Source organism: Pseudorca crassidens, chromosome 2 (assembly GCF_039906515.1).
Source record: "Pseudorca crassidens isolate mPseCra1 chromosome 2, mPseCra1.hap1, whole genome shotgun sequence".
Classification (NCBI taxonomy): Eukaryota; Metazoa; Chordata; class Mammalia; order Artiodactyla; family Delphinidae; genus Pseudorca; species Pseudorca crassidens.
In genome coordinates, this window is record NC_090297.1 from 14,341,538 (window position 1) to 14,355,217 (window position 13,680).

Here is a 13,680-nt window from a genome sequence, read left to right on the forward strand (position 1 = left end):
AGAAATGCACAGCTGAGCACACGGCTGGCAGACAGGGACAGTAGGTCAGTCGGCCACTCAGTCAACACCCCAAGATGCCAACGCCAGGCCTATCTCAGGAAACTGCCTCTGGTTACGAGGAGACAAACCCAAGGTGACCTCAGGTGTCTCTTTTGTAGGCCAAGAGAGCCTCATCTGCAGCACTGAGGACCCGGATGTCTGGTCAAGGGGCACGGATCGGTCTGTGTGGGCTCCACTTTGACAGGCTCTGAGGCCTCTTCACTCTACGTTCTCTGGCCTCTGCAAGTTTTCCAAAGCCCTCCTTAAAGGACCAGCAGCCTCCAGAAGGATCCCTTAGCCCAAGGGTTTCAAAGGAACCCTGTTTAGGGGACCTGGGTTCTAGCCCCTACTGTGCTGTGTGACCTCAAGGGAGCTGCTCTCCTTCTCTGGGCCTCAGTTTTCTCATCTGTAAAATGGTCATGGGTATGTGGGTGGGGGTAGAGAGAAAAAGATAAAACACTGAGGGACGGACTCTCAGAAGGTCTTCTTCAAAAGACACCAGGCACATTTAGTCATCTGGGATGACAGGGGAACGAGGTCTCCTAGAAGCATGGGGATAGATTAAATGACCTCAGAGAGAGCCTCAAACCCTCTGGGCCCACCAGAGGGTATGAAGAAGGCACAGGTGTGAGGGAGAAGGGGCAGGTGGGGCAGTCAGGCAGGAGAGGTAAGGTGAGCAGCCTAGCCTCCCCAGCTCACTCCCCAACCGGTGTCTAATCACAGGCCTAGACCTTGATAGGGGCGGGGGAGGCTGAGGCCCCCATGACGGCTTTGACCTCTAACCTGGCAGCTATCCCTTTCACCAGGCAACCTCCCCTGTCACCCAAACTGATGTCAAGACCCCAGGCCCATAGTACAAGGGGTCTGCCTTGGACAGAGGTGGGGTCCTGACCCCAGGTCCTCCAAGTCCACAGCGGGTAGAAAGAGGCTCTCGGCCCCATACTCACAGACACACGCGCACACCCATGGGCTCACGCACGGGCTTACAACGCCCAGCAGCAAACAAAAAGCCCCCCACCAAGGCCTGGCATTGGGCGGGGGTGGAGGACAGAGACCCCTCACAGCCCTCCCCTGCCTCCAGCCATAGGGAACAGAGACCAAAACAAGAAAGAAGGGAAAGAGGGAAAGGAGAGAGGAGGAGAGACAGCAAAACAGAGCAAAGAGAGCCAAGAAGGCCATGAGGAGGGAGGCAGGCCAGAACGGTGGAGAAGAAAGAGCAGGCAGGCCAGGTTGTGGCTGTGTCCTGACTCCAGCCCGGGCCTGGGCTGTGCACCAGCATGGCAATCTCAGCTACAGGTCTTTGCACAAGCTGTTCTCTCTACCGGCAGCACCCTTCCCCCTTCTCTTCCACTCTTACTGGACCTTCAGAATACAACTCAGCTGATATCTCCTCCAGGAAGCCTTCCTTGACTGGCCCTAAGCTGGCTCAGCTGTCTTCCAGAATCCCTGGATTTCAGGCACTACAGGGTCCCACCAGGGTCCCGCCTAGTGCTCCAAGGCTCTCTCTCTGGTCCAGTGTTCTGACTTTGCAACAAGCTTTCCCCACATCTATTCCAGTCTCAGTCTCCACCCACACCCTGCCCCCGGATGGCCTTCTGCCCATTAACCACAGCAGGCGGGGACAAAACGGGGGCGCCAGTGGGCCCCGGGAAGATGTACCGACTCTGCCCAGAGAGAGGCCTGTCTGCTGGGGAATTTCACAAGGTCCACTTAGACCCAGCTCTTCCCCTCCCCCTAGACGGCAAACAGGTGGCAGCGAGCCAAGAAACTCCTTAAATAACCCAAGTAATAAAAATGCCAATTAAGAGGGTGGAAGGCAGTGTCTCCACTGTGGGGGCGTCTCTCCGTCGCGCAGCAGATGAGCAGGGGGCTGTGTGCACCTGCACATCCTGCAGTCAGAGCACGCAGGCCAGAGAGCGCTGAGCAAGCATCTCAGAGCCGTCCTGGAGACGGCCCCGACCCAGCACAGCCCAGGCCAGGGCCCCAGTGCCACCGGAGTGCCCCCTTGCTTCTCTCCCCAGGACCCCCAGCCTCACTGAAGAATCATCATGGCACATATATACACTACTACGTATAAAATAGATAACTAATGAGAACCTACTGTATAGCTCAGGGAACTCTACTCAAGGCTCTGTGGTGACCTAAACGGGAAGGAAATCCAAAAAAGAGGGGGTATATATGTATACATATAGCTGATTCACTCTGCTGTACAGTAGCAACTAACACAACACTGTAAAGCCACTATACTCCAATAAAAATTAATTTAAAAATCATCACAGCAGCTGCCAGTGTCTGAGGGCCGTCACCTCAGTCCCTTTCTCATGCCACCCATGCAATATGCCTATCCATCCCCATGTTGCAGGTAAGGAAGCAACGACTCTCTCAAGGTCACAGAGCTGATAAGCAGTGGAAACACTCTTGGACTCCTCTCTTCCCAGCTTCCAAGTTCCACACAAACGCTCTGCTCCGAGCTGTTTAGTTCCAAAGGTTTTTGTCCTTTGACTTGGGATCTAGGGGAGATGTGATATAAAGGCAAGGGGAGGACAAGACCTTTCATGGAACTTCAAGTAGCCCCAGGTTGCATGAGAAGTTGGAGAAGAAACAGCAGTGTGGGTGTGGCCCAGGGCTTCCGATCACTTAGTCACCATGGGCACAGCACTCAACAGTTTATAAGATGCTTCCACAGGCATCACTTCGTTTAATCTTCCAAACGGCCTCATGAGGCCAGATTTATTACCCCCATTACACAGAAGGGAAAACTGAGGCTCAGAGCAGGAAAGCTGCTTGCAATGCACATGCCCCTTCCCGGGTACCACACAGGATAAAAGGTTGGATCTGGAGCCTGACTTCCTGGGTTCGAATCTTGGCTCCCCACTTCCTGTCTCGGCCTGGCTTCCCTCAATGTCTCTATGGCTCAGTTTCAGCATCTCTAAAATGGGCTAATGATAGTATGCAACTCATAGAGTTGTTATGAGGTCATATAAATTAAATATTTGTAAACTGCTTTGAATGGAGCCTGGCAAAGGGTACATGGTATATAAATATTTTTAAAATTAATTACTATTTATTGTGCCTCTAGTATGCATATGCACTATTTGGGCAGGTACTTGTCACGTGACGTTGTCCCATTTGTCTGTGTCCCCAGACACCGAGCTCCTGAGGGCAGGGGCTGTGTCTGCTTCACCCCGGTGCCCAGCATGGGGCCTGGCACACGGTGGGTGCCCAGCCACTGTCCAGAGAACAGAACCTTGGTTTCTCAGACACCCACACCCAGCAACCTCATCTTCCCCAACAAGAGGCACAGAATGACTGTAACAAGTTCCCTATACCCTGGCAAAGTTCACAGCACCAACCAAAAGCAAAAGTCAGACCTGAGCCCAGCTTCCCTCTGGCCACCAGAATGTCCACTGCTCTCTCCTGCTCGTCATCAGGCAGTGAGAGCCCCTGACCACTGCCCTGGGAGTGCTCAGGAGCTGGGCGTGAAAAGGAGCATTGAAACTTAGAGTCTGAAACCCACATCCAGTCCTGGCTTTGCTGTGTGACTTGGGGCAAGTTAATTTTCCTCTCTGAGCCTCGGTTTCCATCGTGCAGGGTTGTCACAAGGTTTAAATCAGATCACATGGAAAGTGCCTGACAGGTAACGATTAGTGTTCCTAGCTCGCCATCCCTTCCCCCACCCTCACCCCCAGGTCTCCCAGCCTAGATTTGCCAACCCAGGAACTCCCCCTCCCCAGAGCTCAATCCTCAGAGATCAGGGGGGCTGGCCTGCCCTCTATGGCAGCCCAGGAGGCTCATCTGCCTGCGTTGCCAGTGATTCATTGGCTTCACCAGAAGTACTCTAAAGTCACAGCAGGAAGTCTTCCCTGCATGGTGGCCACCTCCTGTTCCGCCACCCGCCCCGGCAATATTGTGACAGGTGCCGGGGAGACCCACACCTCAGCCTGCCTCTCGTCTGCTTCCTCCACCCTGTGCCAGCATCACCAGCCTCCAGGCCGCATGAGACGAAGCCAGCCTGCGTCTCTGCCAGCAGAGCACTGAACTTGGGGTCTGGAGACCCAGGCTGGACTCGTTGGGAGATCTGGGGCAGAGTTCTTCACCCTTCTGAAACTCTCATCTGTAAAATGAACAGAATCAATCCTACCTCCTGGAATTGCTCTAATAATTAAATCTCACTTATTTAAAGAATTCATCACAGAGCTTAGCACGTAGTAGGTACTCAATTAATGGTGGCTATGAACTCACTATGATTTATTTTATTATTATTTTTTAATTAATTTATTTTATTTTATTATTTATTTTTGGCTGTGTTGGGTCTTTCTTTGTTGCTGTGCACGGGCTTTCCCTAGTTACGGCGCGCAGGCTTGTTATCACGGTGGCTTCTCTTGTTGTGGAGCACGGGCTCTAGGCTCGCAGGGCTTCAGTAGTTTTGGCAAGCAGGCTCAGTAGTTGTGGCTCACAGGCTCTAGAGCACAGGCTCAGTAGTTGTGGTGCACGGGCTTAGTTGCTCCGCGGCATGGGGGATCTTCCCGGACCAGGGATCGAACCCGTGTCCCCTGCACTGGCAGGCGGATTCTCAACCACTGCACCACCAGGGAAGCCCCTCAACTGATTCTTATAACAACACTGGGGAGCAGAACGCATAAGAAAACTTATCCCCACTTTACAGAGCAACACATCAAGGTGCAAGAGATTAAACGGCATGCACAGAATGCAGATCACTCCAATAGAGTTATAGAGACAACACTGTTCCTAGGGCACTGGGCGAGCCCATCTTCCCAGTGTCCTCACGCCCAGGTGGGCAACACCCCAGGCAAGCCAGGACCACGACCTGGACTCCACAGGGCTCTAACTGGCCCCTGCTACACCCCAGGGGGCTCAGCCAGGCCACAGGCCCTCAAGGGAACCTGAGGCATTTGCCAGATTTAGTATTGGGTGACAACTACTCTTGTACCAAGAACTAGAGCAAGAAACTACATCCTGCCCAGGAAGCCAAGCATGGGTGCCCACTGGGGTTGGGAGGGCACTGCCCTGGCAGGCAGGCGGCAGCATCAGAAGTATTCACCAGCCTCCCACCTGGCCTGGAATCTTCTAAGCACCAGTCCTGCCAAGAGGCTTCACAACCCCCAGATGCTGCCAGCAAGGTCATGGACTATCCTCTCCCCAGGTTCAAGCCCCGTTCTTGACTTCTGCCCAACTCACAAAGCCAGCACGGCTCACCCCTTCTGCCCTGTGAAATCTGGCTGTGTAACTCTTGGAACTTCACCACCTACAACGTACTGTAGCTCTGTGAGCCCATTTACTGCTCTCACAATGTTGGGACACAGATCTCAGCATCCCCCTTTTCCAGATGAGGAAACTGAGGCTCAGAGAGGCAAAGTGATAGCCCAAGCTCGTTCAACTTTTAACTCCTGCACTGGTGGCCCAGCATGTGGCACCAGGAGACAGGTATTCATTCAAATTTGTTGAACTGATGTGTCAGGACTGGAGCGCGTGTCTCCTGTCTCCAGGTCCAGACCCTGCCCTCCACACGCTGTGAGTCCGCCGGATGTAGAGTCCATGGGTGTCAGTTATTGTGTCAACCCAGCCTCACTGGGGCCTACCAGCACGCAGCAGCTGGGCACAGAGCGCCCCTCACTGCACAAATACTTGCTCAGCATGGACTCTGCCCAGGCCCTGGATGGGTTCTCTGGGTACACGGCGAAGAATACAGACCTGGAGCCGGCCCCCACAGAGCTTACAGTCAGTGGAGGGGGCAGATACATCCCAGGCAATTACAATTCAGGGTGTACGGTCCTGTGATGAGGAGGCAGTGGGTGCTCAGGAATGCCCGATGCAAGAAAGTCAGGGGAGAGCAACATATCCTGACCCTGAGGTTACAATAGGACTGCCTCCTTCCCTGCTGTGGGCCTCCTGCCATCTATGACCTGGGAAATAAACGGAGCACCAACCCGGTTGAATCTCATCAACGTGATCGAAAGCCAGGACTCCACATGCAAAGTCCGCAGCCTCCGGTATCACTGACACATGGCATGGTTCAAATCAATTCCCTTGGAAGTCCATGCATCTCTTAGCAGCAAAGGATGTGTGCAAGTTCTGGGTCTACCCTTCTATGTCTTTCAAATACCGACACGTGTGGGGATGCAGCCACGGGCTTGGAGAGAGAGCCTGAGAGCGCGCTTGTGCGTGCGTGCGTGCGTGTGTGCGTGTGCGTGTGTGTCTGTGTGTGTGTGTATGTAAGCTGGTGGGGCCCAGGGGCCTGTATCCGGTGGCCAAGGCAAAAGCCCCGCCTCAAATTCCTGGGAGAAGGAATCTTCAGTGTCAGCTGTATCCCTGCTTCCTGCTTCCTGTTTCCTTTTCTTTTCTGGGACCTCATTCCCCTCCTTCTAGCATGAGGCTCTGAAAAGCCCTCCCAAATCTGTTCCCAAAGAGTCTGCCAGCCTAACCCAAGAGACTTGGAATACTGAGGAGCTAAATGAAGGCGGGGTTGGGGTTGGGGTTGGGGGCGGGGGAGGCGTGTTTCTTTTAAAGGAGGTTGGGAGAAAGGGCAGAGGGTGGCCAGAGATTCCCGGAGGCACAAATCAACCACTAAGAGTAGGAAGAACAGCCTCCTTAGATGCTGGACAAAGAAGTAGCCCTTTCTCCCTCTGCCCCCGGCACCATCTCTGGCGCCTTCCACAGGACAGAGAGCGACGATGGGTCCTGAAATGGATGTGTCAGTCCAGCGCTGTGCTGAGAAATCCTTGTAAATGAAGGGAACAGATATTGCAGGGGCGGGGGGAGGGCTCTGGGATGGGGGACGTCCCGGGAGCTTCATGTGCCTTAACACATGAGCTTATTTACTCCTTTCTGATCCCTAGGGGAGTTATTCTCCCTCTTTTACAGAAAGCAGTGTCTCAGGCAGCTCAGAGAGGCCAAGCAATTGCCCATAGTCCCACAGAGAGTGGCAGAACCGGGATTCAACCCCTTTTTCCACCATCCCAGGCTGCCTCCCAGGAAAATCAGAGATAAAGAATCCGTATCAGCAGCTTCGGAAACAGTGGAAGTGGCAGGGAACGGAGCCCTCTGACCAGCTTTCCGGGGCAGTCTTGTGGCTTTGGGGCACTTAGGGGCCAGCACCCACCTGCTCAAGGGCCTCCCAGCACATGACGGGAAAAGGCAAGGGACGCTCCAGCTGGCTCACCCACCAGCCCTTTTTGGAGCCCTCCATTCGGGCCCAGCCGCTTCCGGCTCATGATCAGAAATAGCTGTGACAAAAGTCCCGCCTATCCCTGAAAGTGGCTTTTTAAAAAATGCTTAAAGGCAGACACATAAAAAGGTGGAGAGAATTCTGCCAAGCCCCAGTGGAAGGCAAATGATGCGGGCATCCCCTCAGGGCGGGGGAGAAAGCTCTCAACGGCAGACAGAAGTTCTGCCTGGCTCGGCTTTGTGGGTCAGCTCCCTCTGGGCCTCAGTTTCCCCAACTCTAAAATGAAAGTATTTAGCTGGATCAGCGATTTCTTGCTTTCTTTTCTTCTAAACTGTAAAACCCTGGTTTCCAATCGAATCTCCCTCAGAATACTAATCTGAGAATCATGAAAGTGGAGCTGCTGTGTTCGCTGTTGGCCGAATCCTAGGTGGTCAGCCCCCCCGACTGTCCCCAGAATCACCCTCTTCTAGACTCCAGGGCTCCAAAGAGTCCACTTGCAAACCACTAGGCTAAATGATCACTGTGGTCATCCTGGCTCTCAAACAAATCTCCAGGGAAAACTAAACCAAGACTTTCAGGCTGACTGGAGTCAGGGGCACAGACACTCAGCAACTTGCAAGGGGAGGCAACAAAACCAGCTGGTTCCAAACCACACGGGGCCTGAGGCAGGAGAGGGGGAGGCCCGGAACAGAGAAAGGCCACACTGTCATCTCAGGAGGCAGAAAGAGCAGCCCTGAACTGGGCCCCTCCAAATCACAGACCGAAATGTAGAGCGAGCTGGCAGGGATCACCTAAAGGAAACCTGTTGTGTATAGGTAGGGGACCTAAGGCTCAGAGAGGGCAGGAATTGGCCTGAAGTCACACAGCGCCTAATGGTAGAGCCAGACCTGGAGTCTGGGTCTCTAGGATGCCCATTTAGAAAACTCTCTGCCTGTCTAAAGTTTATCTAGTTTCAGCAGGAATCTCCCAGGGAAAGGCCCCCCAGCTTGCAAACTCAGAGCAGGGTATTTTGGTAGCACTGCATGGTGACAGGGTAGAGATGTTTGTTTTGGTTTTCAAATCAATGCTTGACAACCTTGTCGGCTACAGTTTCAGTGACCACATTTCCCTCATGGTAAAGAGCTCAGAGCTGATTGGACCAAAAGGAAACCAAAGCAGGAGTGATCGGGGCCAGGGCCCAGTCACCCCCAGGCCAGGGGCTCTGGTTTGGGTTGGTATTTCCAAAGCACGGATCCTGTAGCACTGACAGCACACAAGATGATGTGACGTAGCACACAGGTGACTTGTTAAATTTACATTTTATTGACTATGTATGTGAATGGATATACAAAATGTAGTCTACCCATACAGTGGAATATCATTCAGCATTATAAAGGAATGTACGGCTGATATAAGCTATAGCATGGATGGACTGCACAAGCATCATCTAAGTGAAAGAAGCCAGACACAAAAGACTACATACCGTATGACTCCATTTATATGAAATGCCCAGGAAAGGCAAATCTATAGAAATAGGAAGCATATCAGTGGTGCCTGGTCTGGGGTGGGAACAGGGATTCACTGCAAAAGGGCAGAAGTGTTGCAAGGGTTCTAGAACTGGATCGTGCTGATAGTTGCACAACTCAGTGGACTGGCTAAAAATCATTGAATTGTACACGTAAAATGGGAGAATTTTATGATATGTAAATTATACCCCATAAGGCTATATAAAATATTTTACGTAAGAAATGATATGGATGGTGGTACATGAATATGGCCACGGTTCATGGAGGTGGAACCCCAGAAGTCCCCAGCTTGGAGAACACTGAGTTACACAACCCAGGTTGCCCTTTGGAGACGCAGAATGAACATCTCCAAGGCTGCGAGTTCCTCCAGGTGGACCAGAGGAAACCCTGAAACCTTTCCTTTCCCGGCACAGGCTCCTTCTGTTGGCCACTGCTTGGGGCTCCATGCTAGACATCCTGGAACGATCTGAAGCCTTCAGTGGCCAAGAGCCCAGGTAAACACCTTGGTCTCATTCTCTTATGAACAGGAGATCAGAAGTGCGCAGGGAGTTCAAACTCAGATTTACATATTGTCAAGGCTGGGAAGACCCTCTGAGATCATCTAACCCAGTGGTTCTTAAGCTTTTCAAAAGGCTGATCATACGCCTGCCCTCTTCCCAAAAGAAAATTCTTATGATAAACCCAAATACAGAAACAAGTAAAAACAGAATGTTACTTGTATAAATTTATATTGTAGGCTCAATGATATAACAGTTACCTACTCTAAATTCAATCCATGAGGTTGATGAGGCTATTTTGATCCATTAACATTTAGAACTGGGATTATGGATGACAGGCCCACCTTCGCTTTAATTCTATCTCTGGTTTTGGCTACAGAGTATTAAGAAAATCCTGACTCACACAGATTAGTAGCTACAAACAGGACCAGCTTTAAGCAGTTTGCTTTGTAATCTCAGAGTACTCTTCTGACAAAGAGAAGGCAGGGGAAGGCTCTAACTTGAGGCCAAGTACTAACAAATCAATGTTAAGTAGACTTCCATGAGTTAACAGTAAGAACTTAAAAGTGACTGAGCACACTTTTATGACCATTTTAACATTTTTAAAATATTAACTTTTATTTAATATTCAAGGAACTGCCTAAGGTATCTCTGAGGCAGCCGGGGGCTTCAGGGACAGTTCTAGACCACCCTCCTCTCGCTTTTACAGATAGGGAAACTGAGGCTCAAAGACGGGAGTAAACTTGCTTTGAAAAAATCCAACTTGAGCCCTGAATCAACTTCAGAAAAGATGCGTCTCCCCAGTTCACAAAAAAAAGAAAAAAAATGGGGAAAGAGAAGGTACACACTCACCCCAGAAGGGCGGGAAGAGAGACACCCACACTCCACCTGTCTCAGCAGCGCCCATGTCACTCCAGGCCAGTGCCAGAAGGTGACATCACACCCCACACCCTGGGTGCAACTTGAACAGGGCATTGCTCAATGCCGACCCATCTCCCTCTAAGACTGGGCACAGTTTTTTCATCTCCTTAGTAGCCAGATCCCCAAAGCACACACACAATAAAACAAACACAGCGCAAGCCTGGGGCATGACGACACAATCAACAGTGGCAGACAGAAGGGCCCATCCCTCCAAGTTTCACCATCAAGACCAAGCGCCTGTTTCTCTGCCCCACCCCGAGGAAGCTGCCCACCAGGGGCAGAGAGGTGGCCTCCGCATGGCGAGGCGCCAGGCCATTCTCAAGTCCTCAGGAGAAACAACCAGCCCAGAAGAGTAGCTTGCTCCCCGCAGGGTCCAAGACCTACCCCCAGGAAGCCAGGCCCTGCATGAGAGACCTGAGACTCCAGGCAACTGCTCCCTGACAGCTTGACAGAGCCGATCATCTTTAATAATGTCAAGTTGATTACTGTATACCTTCCAAAAAGCACCACCAGCCTACCTACCCCTTGGGCAACTGTGGATGGATTTTATTATTCCCATTTCTCTGATAAGTAAACAGGCTTCCGAGTGGTTCCGTGACCACGTGGTTCAGCCAGTGGTTCTCACAGGCAGCTAATGGAGCTGGAACTTGAATCCCGCCCAGTGGCCAGCCTGCCAGTAGAGGAAAAGGAAGGAGACCCATGCCCAGCTCTCTGTGCTCATGTGAGCACTAGGACTTGAGGAATGGAGGAAAGAAGCTTCTCAGTGCATCCTCCAAGCCCTGAAGTTCAGAGCCACAGCTCCCAAGGCAGAGCTGCCCATGCCTGGGATGGCAGAGGGCCCTGCCCCTATCCAGGCCTGAGATGCTCCAGACAGACCCCTCTACTCTTATCAGAAGGCCGATTTGACAATACTGTCAGCCAGGCTGCAGGCAGGAAGCAATGTCAGTTTCCCAGCTAGGGAATCTGGGCTGGGCAGGAAGGTGCCAGCCAGTTCAGCAGGCAGTCTGTGCCATAGTCCAGCAGAGACAGTGGTCTGGGTCCATTCGGTGCCCAGTCTTCCAGCCTAAGGTTATCTCCTTCTGTGGGCCTTTAGGGCTGAGTTTGTTGGGGTCCAAAAAACCATGAGAATTGGGGGTGGGGAGAAGAGAGGTGAAGGTAGCTGTTTCTAAAAGCTCGTGGCCAGTCTGATGTAGGTCTGGTTATCCAGCCCAGCCAGCTGGACCTTACAGAGCTGGAGCAAGACAGCAGACCCTGGCCTCAGTGGACAGATCCAACCATTCTTAAACACATGACTTTTTAATTCAAGGAACAAGAAGCCAGTGGATTACTTAAGAGTTATTTCTTTTCATCCATTGACAGAGGAGAGCCCACCTCCTACATCCTTGGGAAAATACCTAAGCTGGAAGACAGACTAGCCAGGTAGTAGTTCACATCCTGGCTTCACCACCTATTAGCCAAGCCATCTTAGGCAAGTCACTTGCATCTCTGTGCCTCGGTTCTCTCATCTACAAAATGAGGATAAGAATGCCCCACACTTTGCGTTGCCATGAGGATTAGATGAGATCACGGAAAACACCAATGGTCACTATGTCACCTAGAAAACAATGTGCCTGGTCCAGTGACGGAGCGGAGGTGTCCCCCACCATAGTTAGCACCCGCTCCCATTCTTGGAACTAGATAACTGAGTTTTCCAAGCGTGTGTAGGGCGTTCTGCAAATACAGCTTCCAGCCCACCTGCCAGGACCAGCTGCCGCCCCCGGCCCCTCCCGAACGCACACATTCCTTGGCCGCGGAGACAGGGAAGACCCCCCCGGCCGGGAGTGCGGGGGCAGGAGCGGGGCCCCACTCACCTCCGCTTGTACTCGTCGCGCTCGCGCTTCACCTTGGCCAGCACGTTGTAGAGCGCGCGGATCTCGGGCGTGATGGTGTCGATCTGCACGCCCACGCCGTCGGGGTGCACCCACGACACGCCAGGGCCCTGCACGGTCTCCACGCCGCCGCCGCCCGTGCGCCGCACCTGCGTGTAGCTCCAGATGGTCCCGGGCAGGCGGCCGTAGTGCTGCGGCTGCGAGCCGCCGCCGGGGGGCAGGCCGCCCAGAGCCGCGGCGTTGGCGTTGGCTCCGGCCGCCGCGCCGCTGCCGTGCCCGCCGCCGGGCGCGGGTGGCTGCAGCAGTTCGGGCCCGGTCTGCACGGCCTGCTCGCGGGAGAAGGTCTTGTAGCGCAGCCTCCGCTCGCGCTCGCTCTGCTGCTGCTCCAGCTGCTTCTCCAGCAGCCGGTTGCGCCGCTCCAGCTCGTGCACTTTGGCCAGGAAGCAGCGGAAGCGCACGTTGAGCCCCTTCAGTAGGTGGATGTTGGAGCCCAGGTCGTCCCGCAGCGCCGCCGTCACCGGCGATGGCCCTGGCCCGGCCCCGCCGCCGCCACCCGCGCCAGGGCAGGTCCCCCCGGAGCCGCTCGGCGGGCAGCCGGAGGCCAAGGCCATCTCCCCGAATATCAGCGAGTTTACCATGCGCCGGCTACGCGGCTCAGGGACCCGAGCCCGCGGCTCCAAGTGCGGCTCCAGCTCCGGGCAGGGATCCCGGCGCGGCCGGGCCAGGGAGGGCGCAGGATCCAGCGCGACCTGCCGGTCGGTTCCAGATGCGCGCCAGATGCGGCCTCCGCAGAGACAGCGAGCCGGACCGCCCCCGGATGTGGGCGCCGAGGCGAGGGACTGGACTTCGGTCGTGGTGGAGGCCGCGGCGGCTTGCGCGAGGTATCGAGGATCGCTGGTACCGGCGCCGGGGCTGTCAGAGACGCTGTGGAGGCTCCGCGGTATTAGCGCGCAGAAGACTCTCAGCCTGCACTGCCCCTCTGCGGCGGGCCCCGCCCACTGCAGACACAGGCCCCGCTCCCAAGCTCGCCCCGCCCACCCCGCCCTCCTCTGCGGCGCTCCCAAAGCTGGAGGCAGGGTCCCCGAGGCCCGCAGCGCCGGGCCCCGCCTACGGCCCCGTGGCTCCTCCCATTCCCGGGCTCCACCGTTTTCTCGGCTCGGTGGACTTGCTGTCTGCAGCTTTGGCTCCGCCCAGCTCCGGGCTGGACCACTCCCTCCCCTGCGCCGGGTCCAGCCCTCCACTTTGCCCGGGGACACAGACCGCAGAGCTGCACCAGGCACGCGGTTAGGTGGAACCGCCGCAGAGCCAGCCCGGCCTCTTAAAGGGACAAGCAGCCACGGCAGCGCTCGTTTCCCCCTTTAGGAAGTCCCCTCCCCCACGTCCTCTGTCAAGGAGACCCCGCTTTTCTTCCACCCCACCCCAACTCCCCGGCCCCAGATTACCACGAGGTGAGGGAGACCTCGGCCTGGAAGAGCCGGGGGACCAGAGCCTCCGAAGGTGTATCCGCACCCCACCCCCACTCCAGCCTGGGGCGGCCTAGTTCGACCTTCCCAAGATAAGGCAGCGTTTCCAGCGGCAGGTCCCCCACGCGGTGGACCCGGGAGCGCTCCTCTACCGCTTGCCCCCGCCTCTAACTGCGGGCCTCGTCGTCCCGAGACTGGCCT

At 54.6% G+C, this 13,680-nt stretch overlaps 1 protein-coding gene across 2 annotated transcripts in view; it reads right to left on the reverse strand.

The window, feature by feature from the left end:
* The window catches only part of IFFO2 (intermediate filament family orphan 2), a 49,155-nt gene extending 36,161 nt beyond the window's left edge, over positions 1–12,994 (reverse strand). Inside the window, exon 1 of one of the 2 annotated variants that reach the window (XM_067722161.1) lies at positions 11,999–12,994. In XM_067722161.1, the coding sequence (XP_067578262.1) occupies positions 11,999–12,654 (656 nt within the window). In that variant the 5' untranslated portion in view covers positions 12,655–12,994. The remainder of the gene's footprint in view (positions 1–11,998) is intronic. The other variant, XM_067722152.1, reaches the window with a different exon arrangement.
* Between the last annotated feature and the right edge of the window lie 686 nt (positions 12,995–13,680).